Source organism: Zonotrichia albicollis, chromosome 4 (assembly GCF_047830755.1).
Source record: "Zonotrichia albicollis isolate bZonAlb1 chromosome 4, bZonAlb1.hap1, whole genome shotgun sequence".
Classification (NCBI taxonomy): Eukaryota; Metazoa; Chordata; class Aves; order Passeriformes; family Passerellidae; genus Zonotrichia; species Zonotrichia albicollis.
Genome location: NC_133822.1, coordinates 52,221,874 through 52,239,966, shown reverse-complemented (window position 1 = coordinate 52,239,966; position 18,093 = coordinate 52,221,874). Strand labels below are relative to the sequence as shown.

At 36.9% G+C, this 18,093-nt stretch overlaps 1 protein-coding gene across 7 annotated transcripts in view; it reads right to left on the bottom strand.

Annotated features, from left to right (window-relative positions):
• TAFA2 (TAFA chemokine like family member 2) overlaps nt 1–18,093 on the bottom strand; it is a 184,641-nt gene that overhangs the window by 17,242 nt on the left and 149,306 nt on the right. For all 7 annotated transcript variants that reach the window (XR_012580078.1, XR_012580077.1, XR_012580080.1 and 4 more), the window contains 2 exons: nt 6,046–6,198; nt 4,959–5,083 (listed from right to left, as the gene is read on the bottom strand). Coding sequence is in view for 1 of the 7 variants with exons in the window: in XM_074539813.1 (XP_074395914.1) it covers nt 4,959–5,083; nt 6,046–6,198 (278 nt within the window). In the remaining 6 variants the exon portion in view is untranslated. The remainder of the gene's footprint in view (nt 1–4,958; nt 5,084–6,045; nt 6,199–18,093) is intronic.

The following is an 18,093-nucleotide window of genomic DNA, read 5'->3' as shown; positions in this document are numbered from 1 at the left end:
ACATTAAATTTCTAAACATTAGCAGCTAAGTTATTCATGGTAGTTTTCTTCTAGATTATTTGAGAAACATAAGCACCTCCAGAAGACAATTTATCAAATTTATAACAAAATCAACTGTCCTCTGGAACTGAACAGCTCTAGCTAAGAGTAAAAAGACAGTCTAGAGCTTGGGCTAGTTATCTCACTCTAGCTTGGGCTAGTTATCTCACTCCTAACCCAAGTAAAGTCCAGTACATTCTAGCCTACATAATTTAACCACAGTTTAATGTTAAACTATGCCTCATTCCACAGGCAGTTCTACCAAATAAAACTAAAAGACTGAGGACAAGGTACCATTTAATTACTATGCAATGGTTCAACACTGCACCAGGGAGGCTTTGGACTGAACACCAGGAAGCTTTTCTTGACCAAGACGATTGTCAAACATTGGAAGAGGATTCCTAGAGAGGTGTCCAAGCCTAGTAGTGTTTCAGAGACATTTAGATAATGTTATGATTTACATGTTTTAATTTGATCAGCCCTGAATTGTTCAGATAGCCAGATGAGATGATCAGTGTATGTCCCTTTCAACTGAAATAGCTTATTTTTTTTTCTATATTTTTTCTCATGAAAAATACCATTGCATACTTTTCTATATGTTCATAAAATATCAGCCCGGGAACACTCTCCCACTGCCTGGAGCAAGTACACATTTCTCCAGTCATGTTCCACTTCCAGAATCTCAAGATGAGACCCAGGATACACCACTTTACCTTGTCCTTTTTCTCTAAATTCTGCAGGAAAGGCACACAGGTTAATGAGCTGCCCAGGAGCCATGACATGTTCCAAGATAGTCCTGGGGTGGAGAACTGGCAACCACTGGGGCGCTTTATGTAAAGCCTGCCTGTATCACAAAGCTAGCAGGCAATGCACTCTCTTTAAAAGTACAAATAAGGCCTGGCATCTAGATCTGCCCAGGGAAAAGCCCTATCCAGAGAGAGACCTCTGATGTGAAATATACTCTATAACAAAGAGAAATATTTAATTCTTTCTCTTCAGGTTTTATCCGACTGCAAAATGTTAGTTCTCACTCTTTGTAAAGAGTTTGTCTGTTTGATATAAAATCAGAGAATTTTTAAAATGTCATGGTCAGTTTTATATGTAATAACAGTATATTTTTCAGCTGATGGGAAAATTACTTTTTTTAATACAGACCCTTTCCTGTATTGCAAGAAGAGAAAGGAAACACACAAATAAAGAAAGAAACAAGAAGGAGAACTTCTGGAACTAGAATAATTCTATTAGAAAGAGGCTGTAGAAGAAAGAGTACTGCAAATGTAAAAAAAAAAAAGGATTTTTCACATTTTTGAAACTCTTTTCTCATCATTTAGAGAGGGCAATGTGACAAAATTTTTTATGTTTATGTATCAAAAATTAAGACTTGCCATGTGGGGGAAAAATGCAATAGTTTCCTTTCACAACAGTTTCTTAGCCTGGAGGAGAATGCCCAAGCATCCCTGGTAAAATTGCAGCTATGCTCATAATCCTCTCATAATTCTCCTAATGTATTCTTGAAAATCCTCTTTTGTTGTGGTATTATGACTGGGAACACAAGCCCATATTTCTTTATATGATGTCAAAAAATTTACTGATTTACCTAAGTTGTCAGTGTCTTTTTCTCCCTTCCTCTCCTGCAGGCTACATAAACCCAAAATAGTCAGTACTCATCTTATTCATACACATTTTCCCCCATATTCAGTTCTTTTCTATGGTTAATTTTTCATATCAACCTTTTCCCTCTAATATGTAAACAGTTTAGGAAAATAATACCCAAGTTTTTATTCTAAAGGTAAATCATTTCCAAATTTGATTTCTTAACATTTGAATTCTGAGTACTTTTAATTCATTATTCTTGTATGACCTTATTAGATCTATATAACTGAACAAAATGCAAAACCTCAAGTAGACCACATTTTTAAAAATCAATTCATTTTCTGCCATTTTTTATCTGGCCTTTTTTGCTTAGTGACTAATACCATAACTATTAGGAAGTCAGTATCATAATTTTTTACAATAATGAGATTATATAAGCAGAGGTGGACATTCAAAATACCTCCTTCCTCCACTGTTTTTATTTCTAACATAGAGGTTAGCTATAAATAACTCGTGATGTGGAAATGTAGGTGCTACTTTTCAGTTTGGTATCCTGTAAAAGACAGTACTTCAGCAGGTAATTGGGTCACGATTTTGGCACATGAAGAAGGCAAACTTACAGAAAATGTTTGGAGGTGAAGATAAACTTTTTTTTTGGCCTTTCAGGAAAGGCTTGAGAAGATTTTTCTGTAATTTACTTAAATCACCCAAGCTATTTAGTTCCCTTTATTTCTTTACGCTTTTACATTACACATGATAATCACATATAGGTTATTTCATTTGACAATCAGAAACTTATTATTCATAACTTCTTAATATTGGCTCTCTGTACAGTTATTTTTTATTTTTCTCAAAAGAAAAGGGGGAGAATTTTGAAAAAAAAGAGCAATTTAGAATTTTTTCCTTTTATTTATATAGACCCTGGGGAGCAGAAAGAGGAGCTACAAAAATATGGTAATGACTACATGTAAGGGAAAAGTACTTGCCCTTTGATAATAAGCTACTCTGTTAACACAAAGCACCACACATATTTCCAATAGCAGTATGTATTTTACTGGCCATCGGAATGATGTCTCTTAAAATCACAGATCACTGATTCTGAAAGAGAGACCTCCATTCACCGGTCACTGACCTGGTTTCAATGACTTAGGTCAACTTGCAGTCAGAATTTGAATTAAAGTTTGCTATTGTTTCAGAATAGCCTTGCAGCTCTGTGGGAAATGACAGGAAAAGGAGGAGAACATAGAGAATCTGGACAAACTGGAAGGCAGAACAAACAGGGGGGATTTAAGGTGACTAGTATTTCCCTTTCAGTGGTGCTAGGTAAGTAAGCAGGCTATGGTGGCCATCGTACTGAATCAGTGTTTATGATAGCACATATGGAAAAGGACTGGCTTTTCCAAAGCAGCATTATGGAAGAGGTGTGAAATGAGTCCTGAGAATTGCCCCCACCATGGAGAACAAGAAAATTCTAGCTGCTGCAAAGACACAAACCTAAAAGTCTAACAACAACAAAGGCATAAGCTCCTGGGGACAGGAGCCTTGGGCTTCTTTCGATCCCTAACAGCAGAAAAACTTCATCACCTCAACCAATGCAGAGAAACCTATAATCTGACAAACTTTGAAGAAGAAATCTCATCAAAGAAATCATAATTGATTTTCCCCTTTTTGTGACCTCTTTTTTTCCAGCAGAAATAAAATTCAGGTTCACATTTTCACTTACGATTCATTAAACGCTCTCAATACATATAAAATGGCAAGTATTCTGTAACACTAATACTGTCATGTAGTAGCAACCAGGAAAAATTTCAAAACACACACATTTCTATTTCTATTTCTATTTCTATTTCTATTTCTATTTCTATTTCTATTTCTATTTCTATTTCTATTTCTATTTATTTCTATTTCTATTTATGCTTATGCTTATGTATTTATGTATTTATGCATTTATGTATTTATATATTTTATATTTATATATTTATATATTTATATTTTTATATTTTTATATATTTATATATATTTATGTTATATTTATATTTCTTTAACATCAATCTGGTTCCTTTTTTATTATATTCTATATGCAAATATATTTTACATGCATATAATCAGATTTGCATTGGCATTTATACAGTTAAGTGTGGGCAGCATTTCAGCAAGGTTGTTTTCAGAAGAAAAACATCTAAAGTGTATTCAGGAAGGGAACTTTAAAGCAAACATTTAGGAAGCATCCTTCCTTCAAAGAATGTCAAAATGTTTTGGAGACTTATAAATACAGAAACTGAGACATATAGAGTTCGCTGTGGAACTGAAGAAATATAATTCAGTCAGTACCTGCTGTATTTCACCACAACCAATGTGTACCAGAAATTTAGAGCCTATGTAAGGAATATTTCAGTAAAATTACATAGATACTCAAACACCTGTTTAGCGTAAACACCAATCTAGCATATTATGGCCTGACACTACAAACTATTAAATACACAAAAGGAAAATCAGTCATGAGTATATGTCCTGGGGTGCAGGGAGGAAGGTGTTTATACTTAAACACATGCATATGTGTCTTCAGAGTACATTTTCATTTTTGTATGTTGATGAAGAATTGTGTTGTTCCTGACAAGATACAATACCCTAATTTTAGGAAGTTTGTTCATTTAATGCTTATCTGAAAAATTTGTTTTTCTTCTGTTTTTATTACCCACTAAAATGCAAAGTTGACAGCATGTTTACTTTTTTGTCAGACATTGTATATGACCTTTAAATACATTTCTGTTAATATAAATTTTAACCAATAATATGAAAAAGTGTCAAGTGGAGGAAAGGAACTCCCTGAAACTCTGTCAAAATTTTTTAGCAAATCACAGTTATACAAGATGGAAAGAACCAGATCATCCTGTAACGACACCTCAAATGCTTACCATGCTCAGTGGTTTCTATGTAGAAATCTGGTAATTCCATGCAACTGAAAAAAATGCTGGTTTGATATCCTTTGAATGAAGAGGTTAGAAAAGTGTGCAGACACAGTGCAACTGATTTCAGAGAGAAATACATATTAAATTATAATGCATTTCATCATTACTGTTAGTTGAAGGGATCAACTCTACTATCTCCAGTGCTTACCTGAGAAGGTCTGGCACACAGCTTACTATGTTCAAACAATTGATAAGTATGCTGAGAAAAGTGAGGGACCAGGAAGTCCAATCCCAGTATAACTCTCTTCCCATGCTTCTTTAGTCTTCTCAACTTAGGTCTTCTTTGTGCACCCAATTTCCTGTGCACCTTTCTTTTTTTTACTTGTTGGTAACATGTCAGGTTGGTATCATACCTACCCTAGTTGTTTTCACTTTATTCCCAGAGGAACAGCTCCATCCCTTACGATCTGGAAGAACTTTACATTCCTCCCCTTCAAGACATGGTTGCATGTGGCACCACCATTTCTGCTCCACTATCGAAGCTACAAAAAAAACCAAATGTATTTTTATTTTGTGGAAATGGACACTTTAAGATGTCATTACACTGCAACATTTCTTTTATTTTCCAGGAAAATATGAGAAACAGGCTGACTGACAGCCAGTCTGTGATTTTCAGCCACCTCAGAACCTTCAGAAGAAATTAGGTTTCCAATTTGCAAAAGGTGCTACGTGCTTCAAAGTCAATCTATTCACAGCATTTCTTCCCAACTTCATTTTTATCTTGCTCAGCCAGATTTCAAAGTTTTAAGTAGAATCTCATCTTTTGCTTGGTCTAGAATATAGCCCAGCATAGCTTGATTAAATTTATTCCCCAATGACGACATATTTACAGCTTCTCTGACAGCCAACAACATATCAACATTAAAGAGATCATGTAAAGGGTGAATCCTGCCACTCTTTCAGAGAAAGAGATGTGAAAAATCATCTAGTATTTTCCTAAATAAAACATATGAGCCTTTACCAGAATTACTAAGACACTAATATTGCACTGTGAATAGGAATAACGGTGTTGGTCTAAAAAGATTAAAAACCAGACAGAACTGTGCTTTGTTTGTTTCCTTGTTTCTTTCCAGTGAGATAAATATATAAAGATGTAATACTGTAGTACATGAAAATTATATGCTTATGCAGGTTTTGCCTAAATGCTTTTAATTAAGTGAATTTCATACAATTCCAAAAGTCCTCTTTTTAGTTAGATCAAATTTAGCCTCTCAAGAGGCCTCTTTCTCTGGCATAATAATTTTGTTTAGCATTTCCACAGAGCAATAGCAAATAATTAATTTTTCCATCTTTCTCCCATTCACCTTGGACACTCCCTTCAAAATGCAGAAGCTTTCCTACTTATTTTAAATAGTTAACTGTAATGGAGTGGGTCTCATGAATGACCTTAAGCCAGCAAAACTCCCAGGAGCACAAAGAAAGGAAGCAATAGAAGGAGTCGCACCATCAACACAAGAAGGAGCTGCCCGGGTGGTACCTGCTACCTGCCCAGGGAAGCAGGAACACTTCACTGTCTGTGATCTTTCTTCTATCTTATTCTTATTGCAGCATCTGTGAAGCGCCACCACTTCACAGGTCCCAGTTTTAACATGGTGAGCTGTGAAAATAAGAAGATGAACAATTTGATATCTTCGAGAAGTAACATCATATTGTTTCATTTGGATTTTTTTAATTAGAAATGCATTAAACTTGGCCCTGTAAGGCAATCTGCCACACATGAAATGAGAGTTGTGATGTAATTACCACTGGAATGGATAGTTGATCTCTTTTCCAAAAATACTATAACTATTTCAGGCAGAAAACACTGGCTAAAGAAGAACAGTTGGACGAGGCTCCATATGGGCCTGTACCAATGAAGCAGGAAGCAGAAACATAAAACTAATCTAGAAACTACATTAATTTCTGGAGTCCCATAAACAGCTGTGTACATCTACCAATATTATTTTTTCTTTTTCCCTATGGCAGAAACTTTAAAATGAAAGTATATCAATGCTAAAATACTCATACATGCATATGTTTTCTCAATCCATGTCTCCAGACTTTATGCCCAGAAGAGACTTTGACATGGTACTCCAAAACCTACCTACAGGCAGACAGAGAACAGGATACAGGGAAAACACTCAAACAAACCCCAGAAATAAAATCTACTAAGGAATCACACTTTAAATTTTTCTGCCTGGCACTGCAAAGTTAGTTTGGGAACATGGGGACCCAAATCTTTCAAACAAAGGAGGCAACAGGAAAATCCTCATTGTTCCATATCAGTACCTATCACTTCCATTCATGCTGCTCAAACTGAGTCCAATAAGAGGACCAATCTGGTAAGAGGAGAGCTTCCAAAAAACCCTTTCTGGTTCAGCCGCCAGTTACCAAAGGATCTGGAGTTTGGAAAATGTTTTAACTGAACTTTCAGCAGTTGCTTATACAAGGCCAGATATTCCTGAGGATAGCTCATTACCATCAGAAGAAAGAGAGAAAAAAATCTGAACTTTAGCTGATATTGACCTTCAACCGTGTATGGGCAGGAATACTAATTATGTGAAGCAATATGCGTCCCTTAGTTCTGCAGCTATTTAATTTTTTGTGTGCTTTATGCAAAGCTTGTGTACTGAATACTTCAGCAAACTTTAATATCACTAATGTCAAACAATAAACAAGAGCTTCTACAAGGAAAAAGCCCTAAGAACAGGAGACCAACACTGATGTCTAGATTCACCCTGTTGTTATTTCACAGTGTCAGCTCCTAAAAGGCCTGAGGAAGGAACAAAACTCCATGTAGGCTACGGACCCGTGAATTTCCTAGAGGCAAAACCCACAGATAGCAATTACACTCTGGGTCTTCATCAACAAAACATAAACTGCTAAACATTTCATTGGGGAATTATGCATTTTTCAGTATAACAAATTCCAGTGAACAGTCTGTGGTCTTTGTCATCACTCAATGTATTGTACAATGTCAGGTTTGATTATACTCAACCACATCACGCTGTGCTACAGCTGAAATTATATAACACAATGCAAGCAATTGACCTATGATCCTTCATATTTTTATATGCTGAAATGTTACATTTAAATCAAAAATCTAGGAGGAAAAAAATCTCTTTACACACAAAAACTGATTTTCTTCACTTTACAACTGTAATTTTTAATTCAATAGAAGATAAGGAAAGTAATTCCTACTATCTGTCTGAACTTTGCAATCTCTGTTGTTTTATACCTTTAATGACATTGAGCAAATATTTTTACAGCTACTAGCACCGGCTGCCCTAAAAATTACTTTTAATTCTTTTCCAAACAATTCCACTGGTATATATGACAATAAAGCAATTTAAATAAATACATTCATGTTTTTCTTAATAAAATGCTTGTGAAGTTCTTTATTTGTGAATAAGAAAAAAAAATTATCCTAGGATATATTGGGCATGTATAATATATAGTAGAACAAACATATCCCACTTTTGCAGATTCACATTAGCTTTAATTTTGATAGCAATTACATATCTTAAATCCACTTATCCTAACAAAAATTCACTAAATTTCATTTTATGAAAGGTACATAAAAAACCCTAGACACTGAATCTACAAAAGAAAGTAAATTTAGTGGTAGGATAAGAACTTAAAACCCCTTACTTTTTTCACTAAATTAGTTTTCATTTGTATTCAGTATATCAGTCATCCTGAAATTTTGTGTCCTCACTCTCTTATCATATAACTTTATACTGCTTTAGAGTGTCTACACAAACGCCATAATACAGCCACTAAGGGAAAACAAAGTACCATGTACAAAATTAGCTATCAGGAATGGAAACCAGTTAAAAGAGATATTGTAAAATTCTGTGAGGGAAATTTTCACACAGAGACAAAAATTTTGAATGCCTCCTTTGTAGTAATAAGCATTGTAAGACTTCTGGAAAAGGATTGCAATGAAATGAAGCATTCATATTCATGTAGAATAAAGAAAAGCATTTCAAAGGGTCAAAATACATATGAAAAATGGAAGAGAACAAAAAATAACCACATACTTTCAATAGTATTTGGGGGATCTTTAATAAAGATGCTTTGAAATTTTCTGGGTATAAAGCATAGCATCTTAGAAAAATATACAAAGATATTTCAAACATTGAGAAATCTTAGCTAACCATCCTCTAGTTTCTATTTGCCATCTAGAAAATGCCATGAAAATTCCTTGAGAGGAAAAGTAGGGATTTCAGGTCCTTATGCTATCAAATAATTTAGTTCCAGTGCAGCAAGTACAGGTTCTGTCACATCCATGTGAAATTAAACCTTCTATGCAGTAGATAAAGAATTCCCCACAATCTAAAACAAATTAACCTCATTAAGCCACTGGATCATTCCACAAAAGGAGGATAATACTTTGGGTGATTCACATTTTGGTTTTGTTTCTTTTCATCCTAGCACAGATTTCAAAGTAGGCTGCTTGCTTTGCAGAAATTGTTTGAAGAACCGAATGTCATTTCTGTAATCCCCCAGAAATTAGTTATTCAAAACCACTGCAAAAGTATTTCACTTGCTGCTAATGCAAGCAGTGTGGAGAGGGACTGAAGAAAGAGACTCTGAGGTCTTTATGTGTACAGGTTGCAAAGTTTTCCTAATGATTGTACATAACATAATATACATATAAATTATGTTCCAGAAGATCTAACAGTGTATCATGAGATTGGAGCTTGGAAAACAGGAATAACCCTATCTGACCCATTAATGGCATATGCTGTAATTAACCTGCCACTTTTACAGACTTTTTTCTTGTAGAGAAATCATCAATACCTATCTCATAAATCAGAACTAGAAACTTCAGTGATCCTGGAAAAAATATAACTAAACAATTACTAGTCTTCGTTTTAGATAAAACTTTTCTTTTTCCTTCATGGTAGGAAGGAACCTTTATATTTCTTTCCTTCAGGTGAATAAAATTTCAGTTACATTGGCAAAGTGCATCTCACTCTAAGTTATGACCCTTACTCCTCTACTTCTGTGGGAAGATTACCCCAGGGAATCTCTCTACATTGCTATTTTGTAATTCAACTCAAAAATATAAATATAAGGTATTTAGTGTAGGAATGCGAACCTTGCATTAAATCAAGAAAATCTTCTGAATAGCAGCATTCACCATGATCACCTTTCCTAATCTCAACACTTAAACATTGATGTTCATTTCTGTCACCCATCTGCTCAGTCATTTGCATCTTTTCTTTGCTGCAAGTTGCACAGATCATGCATCAACACATACATTGGCCATTAACAAAGAAAAAGAAATCATGTTGCCAAGAACTAAAAAAATAAAGTCACAGCTTTATTATGTTTCTATCTTCAGGATCCCCATCATTGCAGTAGGCACATATAAATAGCAGGGAAAAATCAAAAAGGCCCTATTGTATGCTCTCTGCAAAGACAGCAGCACAGCTGGGTGATACAGTTAAATCCATCTAATGACTAAGAGCTACTGGAAGAAAAAGATCCCTTGTGTCTTGTCCAGCATTCTTTCATCCCCTGCTTGCATGAACACTGTCATTTGATAGTGAAGATGGTAAGCCAGGGATTTGCACTGGAAGAAAAATTTCCCTTCTTTTAGGGTTAGTTCTCTACCAGTTTAGCTCCTACAACAAGAGTGCAGAGACCAGTGAGAAGCATTTCCAGCCAAAGGGAAGAGGAAGGGGATGGCAACCATAGATACCTGATTAACTCCTGCAGAAACCAGTTCCTATATCAGCTTGCAGGAACTGCAGCTCTGTAATCTTACATGAAATAAATGTATCTTATTTCATTCTATTCCAGGTAACTTTTCGGAGGTCACAGGAGTATTTAAAATCTGCAAACTTTATTTGTTTGAGCCTATGCTATAAGTGAGAAAAGAAGCATTAACAATAAACAGAAAAATGAAAATTACAGTTAGCCATGATTCTCAATCTGCATTGCATCTAATATTTTATACACTTTAGACTTTTTGTCATCTTGGGTATGATAAGGAAGATTTCCCATATGAAGTGCTACGGTAACGCGGTCTTTCAAAGTAGGTACATGTGATTTCAAAGTAGGTACATATGCACTTTTTATTCATGTAAAGCATATCCACATTAATGCTTATTATGGAATGAATCTTTTAAATAATAATCTGTAAGGAAAAATAGACAGTATTTCAGGATATTGTCAACTTACTTCATCCATTTTCCTAAGTGATTAGTCACTATTCTGTACCACAATATTCAAACAAATGAGTGATTGGATGTTATTGGTAAAATAAATAAAATTACTGGTAATAATATACCACTTTTCCAGAATGGGCTCTAGATCACTGCCCTACTATTAAACGAACAGAGATAAGAAAGAGGGTTTTCTTGTTCACATAGTTTATTTGCTTTGTTCATACTGATTGACAAGGAAAATAAATGTAGGTTATTTTTCTGCTACACTTCAGCAATTTCAGTATGCCATATCAGTCTAAATGTGTCACTGTAAAGAGGAAGGATACAAACAAACTTGCAAAATCTCCTGCACACACACAAAACACACACTCTCACACAATACTGTTGCATTTTTTCAATATTTTAATAAGTGTTGGTAGCTGCCATTTCTAAGCAATCAAAATTTTATATAACCACTGCCACGTCAGGATTTCCATCTAACTTGCTCTTTAAATGTCAGAATAAGATATATGAAAACAAATACACTATCTAATTTCTTCATTCAATTAATTTTAACATTCTGCAATGTTTTCTATAATATCCATGTAACAGCTGTTAGGGAAAACCTTGAACGTAGTTTGTTTCTACTCTACCAGCAATGGTTCTGACATTACTGCAGATCTGTGATGTGAGGACGCAAGAAATGTGACACTTTTTGTTAGGGATGAAATCTTTGATTTGACCAGCCATTAGTGCAGTTGGTAAAAAAAGCAGCCAAGATTTTGGGAACACAAGCTTCAGCTTTCTTTTGTGAACACAAAACAAAGCACAACTCCATTTCAGCTCCATTTCATGGGCTGAAAAGAGAACTGGCAGCACAGACATTGGGAAAAGATGCCTAACTCCCAAAGCAGCACTGGTAGATGTACATCAGCAGCAATCTTAGTGAACATTACCTCTAAAGATCAAATTCAAAACCCTTTGAACTCAATGTTTTTGCTTTGATAGGTGGTTTTTGGACCAGAATGTCAATGACAGAGTAATTTTTTTTTTTTTCCGATAAAGGTAACATCTGGATTTGCAACTGAGATATTTATTCTGATGATTGAATTTGCAGCACCTCTTGCAATGATTGAACAAATGATGATATATAGTCTAGACGTGAAAACTGTGGTGAATTAAGATTATTAAATAAAACAAAATCAAAGAAAATTGTATCCACAAGGGTTTTCTTTTAAATTCCATTTTGCACATTTTTAATTTGTTTGAAAATCTTATTATTTTTTTAAAGTGGGAAAATTATCAAAAACAAAGCTTTTTTTTATTTTTTAAAAACTTACTTGGTGTTCTTCTTTTTCTTTGCTGTTTTTTTTTCCTTGTTTGGCCAGTGAACAGAAAAATCAATTACAGACACAGCAGTAATTCCTGTGTCCTCAGTGGTAACAATGAGGCATGACACAGTTGTGGTGCATCTCAGGAAAGGCATTCATGTTGCTTTATTTTCAGATGACATGTGGGGTTGTACTATAGTAACAGCAGGACAAAAATGCTAATTTTTTGCTATCCTATTGTACACTATCACAGAATCATAGAATGGGTCAGGTTGGAAGGGACCACAGTGGGGCTCTGTCCTTTTGGCAGCCTCCCTCCAGATACTTATGTACATCGTGTCTATACAAGCTGTCAGGAGCCAGCTGTGTTTCCTTGTGGCCAAGAAGGCCAATGGCATCCTGGGGTGCATTGCCAGGCCAAGGGAGGTGATCCTGACCCCTCTACTCCACCCCAGGGAGGCACATCTGGAGCGCTGTGCCCAGCTCTGGGCTCCTCAGTGCAAGAGAGACATGGAGTGGATCATACAAAGATGAGTAAGGAACTGGAGCATCTCTCTTACAAGAAAAAGCTGGAGGAGCTGAACCTGTTCAGCTTTGAGAAGAGGCACTGAGAGGCAACCCTCATCAGTGTATATATTATATATTCCCATACAATTATTTCTGAAAATCCTACAAACACACCTTATGACAGGTCCTATTTACTGTATTCACGTTCCCATGCTTTGTACCTCACCTACAGTTCTTAAAATCACTTGTTCACTTTGGGCACTGAAAATTCCAGACAGAGAATACTGTACTTGGACCAGTGGAGCGTCAATTTTAGGTTAAAAGTACAGCATTGTTTTTCATTTCTCTTTTGCTCTGATGTCTCTAGCATCTTGGGAGAGGTTTTCAGGTGAATTGCTAAAAATCCATAGCTGATTGCTTGGAATATTTTGCAGTGCCTCTTGTAGGCAACACACACAGAGAAAATACTGCTAACAGCAGCTCCTCCCAGGCTTCTTGGATTCAACATGATTCTTTCTCTCCTGAGAGAATAATTTTAAAATAACAAGAGTCATTCTTGATAAGTGTTTATTCTGCAGATGCTGGCCCAGCTCCTCTACCCCTCAATTAACCCAATTAGTCCACTTGGGTGAAGGAGGATGAGCAGAGTTCATATGACAATGCTATGCACACAGCATCTCCAGTAGCCTTTAAAACCTTAACTAATTAATGGTTTGCCACAGTCACACTGCCAAGCATAATCTTCTGCACGGTGCCAAAGAAAAATCTCATCCATCAGTTTGTCTGCCAGCTGTCATTTACAGCCATCGGTATGGGAAGACATCTTCCCTTTTGGAAAAACATCAACTAAAAACTACAATATAAGCATTCCCTTGAGAAGAGCTCACTAATGAATCTGTGAGATTTAGCCTCAGATATTCCCATAGCAAAATCTATGCACTGAAATGGACTGCTGAGATAGCTGCACTACAAGAAGAAAAGACTTACTGGAATAAAGCAGCAAGCTGGCATAGTCCCAGCTGTTCTCATAAACAAAAACTACAGATGGAGCACTTCATGTAGCATCTCTTGGACCTGGACAGCCCACAGGCATCTCCCTGCCTTTCTGAGGCTAATTGTATTCAGTCAGTCCTCTGGCAGGAGTGAGCCAGTCTTAAACAATTTTACCTCCTCTCTTTCAGAAAAGTCAGTACCTTTTTATGGCAATGGCTACAAATTATTACTGCATACCAAGGTTTTAGCCAAAGAAATAGGAATTCAAAACACAACCAATTTTCAGGTACCCTGAAGAATAATTTCCTCTTTTCCATATGACCCCACTCAGCCTAGAGTGCTGCCCTCTCTAGGACCGACTTTTTAATTTTGAAATTGGGTAATCTCTAGGTTCACAAAACCACAAAGCATTCAGAGACAAGATCACAAGCAGCAATCATTTTGGGGGTTTCCAGCTCTGCACATGTCCACCCACTGGAAGAGGAGCAGAAAAAGCTTCTGCACCTTATCCCAGTCCTCACCTCAGGATGGGCTCCCTGGCTGCAGCCTGCCTGCTGTGTCCTACCCCACCTCCCACTGCAGGTGCAGGGAGGAGCTGCTCCACCACAGCCACCCCATTTGCCAGGCTGTGGATGAGAGGATGATGACAGCAGCAAAGGCTGCGTGTTTCTTTATGGGACAGAAATGCAGCCACTTTGCTTTTTGCAGATGAGATGCTTCCCACATTTCTTCTCCAGCAGCTGGGAGCTGACACAATCTGTGAGAAAGTTTGTGTAGGACTGGTAGAAAAACACTCAGGGTGAGGTGCAGTTTATAAATACTACAAGTCAAAAGCCCAAGTATCTCTGAGGTTGTTATCAAACATGTTAAGCAAACGATATATTAAAGTGTGCAGACATTTTGCAAATTACCAGGCTGATGCTTGAGATTACTAATTATATGATTTCACGGAGAAAAAAGACTAATCCAGCTTTCAGGCACTCAAAAGAACATTTGGCGCAAAGACTTTTTATTCTCTCGTACTCTCTCTTTGGGCCTTCTGCCAAATATCTCGACTCAGCAAGAAGCAGTAGCACATGTCTCAGCGCAGCCTTCAGCCTTTGGCAGAAACCAAAAACCCCCACATTTTCTCCTCAGCCTCAGAGAGTCAGAAGCTGGTCATTTACACAATTATGGGGAATATATTTCCTGTTCCCCTAGATGACTCTCATCATTGATTTTCTTTTCTTTCTAGCTGACCTAAATTGTCACATTGTAGAGATGACAAATTAACATGTTATCAGGGATACAGGAAGAAAAAAATAATTGCGTTTCTACCTCCCTGTATTTGCATAACCCTCTGGCACAATATCTTCACTCTAAGAAGTGCCTTAAGAAAAATATTGTGTGTGGAAGTTTCTATGGAACAGGATTAGTGCAACAAGGTGGAGAGGTGTATTCAGCAGTGCTTTTGAACTGCCTGCTTGCAGCCTTTTCATCCTTATCAAAAAGTATCTCAAGCACTTAGAGGTGCCTCTACGGAGACAGCAGCCGAAGCCCAGGGAAGGGGAAATATGATTTCCCCAAAGAAAGGCGCAGCTGTGTCCTTGCATTATAGTTCCATTGCAACACACATCTAACTGCTTATGTGTGATCTTTCTTCTGCAATTAAGATCTTCATTTATTAAGGTCCAGAAGCTACTTTCACAGAATCTTAAAATGGCCTAGGTTGAAAGGGACCTTAAAGATCATTTAGTTCCAACCTCTCTGCTGTGGACAGAGGCACCTTCTCCTAGAGCAGGTTGCTCAGAGTTCCATCCAATCCTTAAACATTTCTACAGATGGGGCACCCGCAGCTTCTCAGTGCATCACCCTCATGGTAAAGAATATTTTCTCAATATCTAACCTAAATCTATTCTATTTCAGTTTGAAACTATCCCTCACTTGAAAAAAGACCTTCTCCACTTTTCTTGTAGTTAAAAGACCTCAGTTTTAAGATGGTCAATTCATATTTAAACATGTCAACAAGAATTTCATTATCAAAGTATTCATGTTCTATTTCACTTTTCTTTTCAAAAAAATAGGCTTAGCACCCTTTATTCAGCCTATGCTAAGACTTTTCAAGCTTTGAAAAGCAACAGTACACCAAATTTATGTTGAAAATCTAATAAATCCTACCAAATAAAGAAGAGTAAAGAGAAAGCCATGATTTCCAAATTAAGCAGTCCAATTTTTTTTTCCTGATGGCAAATATGAACATCACTTGTTTAATATCTGTACTGAGGATCTATCAATCTGATAAAACTTGCTATAACAGAAGCACTCCTGATAGAAACCAGATAGTGAAGTCAAGGTAAAGTTCTGAAAATTCTACAAATGTAAAGATTGCCATTGTGCAAAATCTTTCCAAAGATGATAATCAGAATACTGAGTCACTCACAATCCCTCTTCTATTCAGAAAGGTATTTATTTAGAGCTCTGCACTCACTTTTTGCATGAAAACATACCACAAGGCACTGAAAATATCTTTTAACACTTGTATGTGTGTTTACATTCATCACATAAATATGTGATGAAATTTAATATAGTATCTATAAAAAGCATTTGTTTTTTTAAATTCCACCTTTTAAAAGCTCTGTAAGATTTTTGCTTGCTTGCTTGCCTTGATCACTATCTCTTTGGCTCTTTATTTTACACATAGTTTTAGATGGTGTGTTAAATTTTTTTGGTTTGTTGTTTGGCTTGATTTTGTTTTTCTTCACCTTATCTATTTTCATGACTGGATAGAATGCATTAATTTAAAGTTTCTTTAATTCTCGAATTTTTATGATACATTGCATTCCAGCTTGCAGCTCTGTAATGCATTTTTACTTAATCAGTCAGCTAAAGGAAATTATCAAATACACTTTGGAATATTCCTCCCACAAACCATAGGCACATATATGAACATTCACCTTCCTGACAACTATATAACTGCTTCTTTATTTTTATCTTTTTCCTTTTTTACACCCCTGCCTTCCAGGACTTCACAACCGTCCTTCAAACTCCTCCATATGCGTTAAGAGAAACTCCATGGGATGTCCCAGTGCACAGTTCACTGTCTGAAAGAAAGATCTTAATTTTAAGTTTCAGCTTGCTTCTTTAGAGCCCCAGGCAAGCTCTTTGAAGTATAGAGTCAGGAGGGAAACTTAACCCAGGCCTTTAGAAAAAAACTGCTAACAAGGCACATGTCTAGTACTGTGAAATGCCTTCCTTTGGAGTGATCTCCCCTGCTACAACCTTCCCTCTGCATTGTTGATTCCATATAAATAGCAAGTCTCTGAACCATGGGTATGATTAATCAATAAGGATCTAGACAGAGTCTATGAATTGAAACTGGATGGCCTGGGAAGACGCTGACTATTCCTCAAGACAGAGGAAAAAAAAACACATTCCAACAAGCCACGTAAAAGAGGAGAAACTGCCAGGAGGGCCATTCAGAGTAGTGCTATGAAGAATATTTTTGCCCAAGGATTCCCAGTAGACAGTACTTTCAGACATGTCTTCTTGTTGAAAACATACCTTTTAAGATGCTCCTCTCAGACTCCCTGGCATTTGTTTCTGAAGGAACTCTTGTTAACAGAGGCTGTTGATAGGAAACATACACACCACCCTCATAGCTGCCCAAAGTCAGAAGCTGCAAAAATATCACAGAACCCAGAACTCCAGAAGTGTGGTTTTTAACAACTATATGTAACAAAAGCAGCTGAAATAATTCACACCTTCAAAAAAACCTATTTAAAACAACAATATGGACCGAAAAAATTATGATTATTCAGGGACATTTTCAGACAATGAATATTTGGCTTCATGTTTGGCATCTTAATCCTGTATCTTTATGGAAGCTCATACATTGCACACAGGGATGTAAGAGGCCATACCAAGCCACCTCAGGATCCTTCTTCCTGCCTATCCACAAAATAAGCCAGGCACCTTGTGGAGCTAGACCACTGCTGGGACACAAGTACAGAGCACAGCAGAGTTTGCTGGGCAGCTCTTGGACATGAGTTTTTTGGGACTGCACACCTGGAGCAAAATAAGTGCAAATTATTAGTAAACTAACTTTCTATTACCCCAGAGAAGTCAAGTCTCCTGCATTGAATATGAGACTCACAGACCAGCCAAGCAGCTCTGTCTCCTGCCATGGAGCAGAGCGAAGCCCATGGTGCTGCGCTGCTCCTGCAGAAAGGGGTGGTGAAGGAACTGCTGCTCAAGGCAAGCATCCAAACAGGTCCAGCTCCCACAGCTCCTCCTTGGCCATGCTACCCAACACCCAGATCCATCATTCTCCCACAAGAGCCAGAGCATTGCTTCTGCAGGTGCCAGGAATGAGGCCCTGTCCAAGATATTATGTCTGTGCCAGAGACTGGTCATGCCAAAGGGAGAGTCCAAAGAAGCATCCACAGCATTCACATCTTTCCCACCATTGTGAAAGTGCAAAGGGGGGAAAGGAGAGTGGCTGTCTCTCAGGGAGATATGAAATCTAAAACAAAAATAATTAAT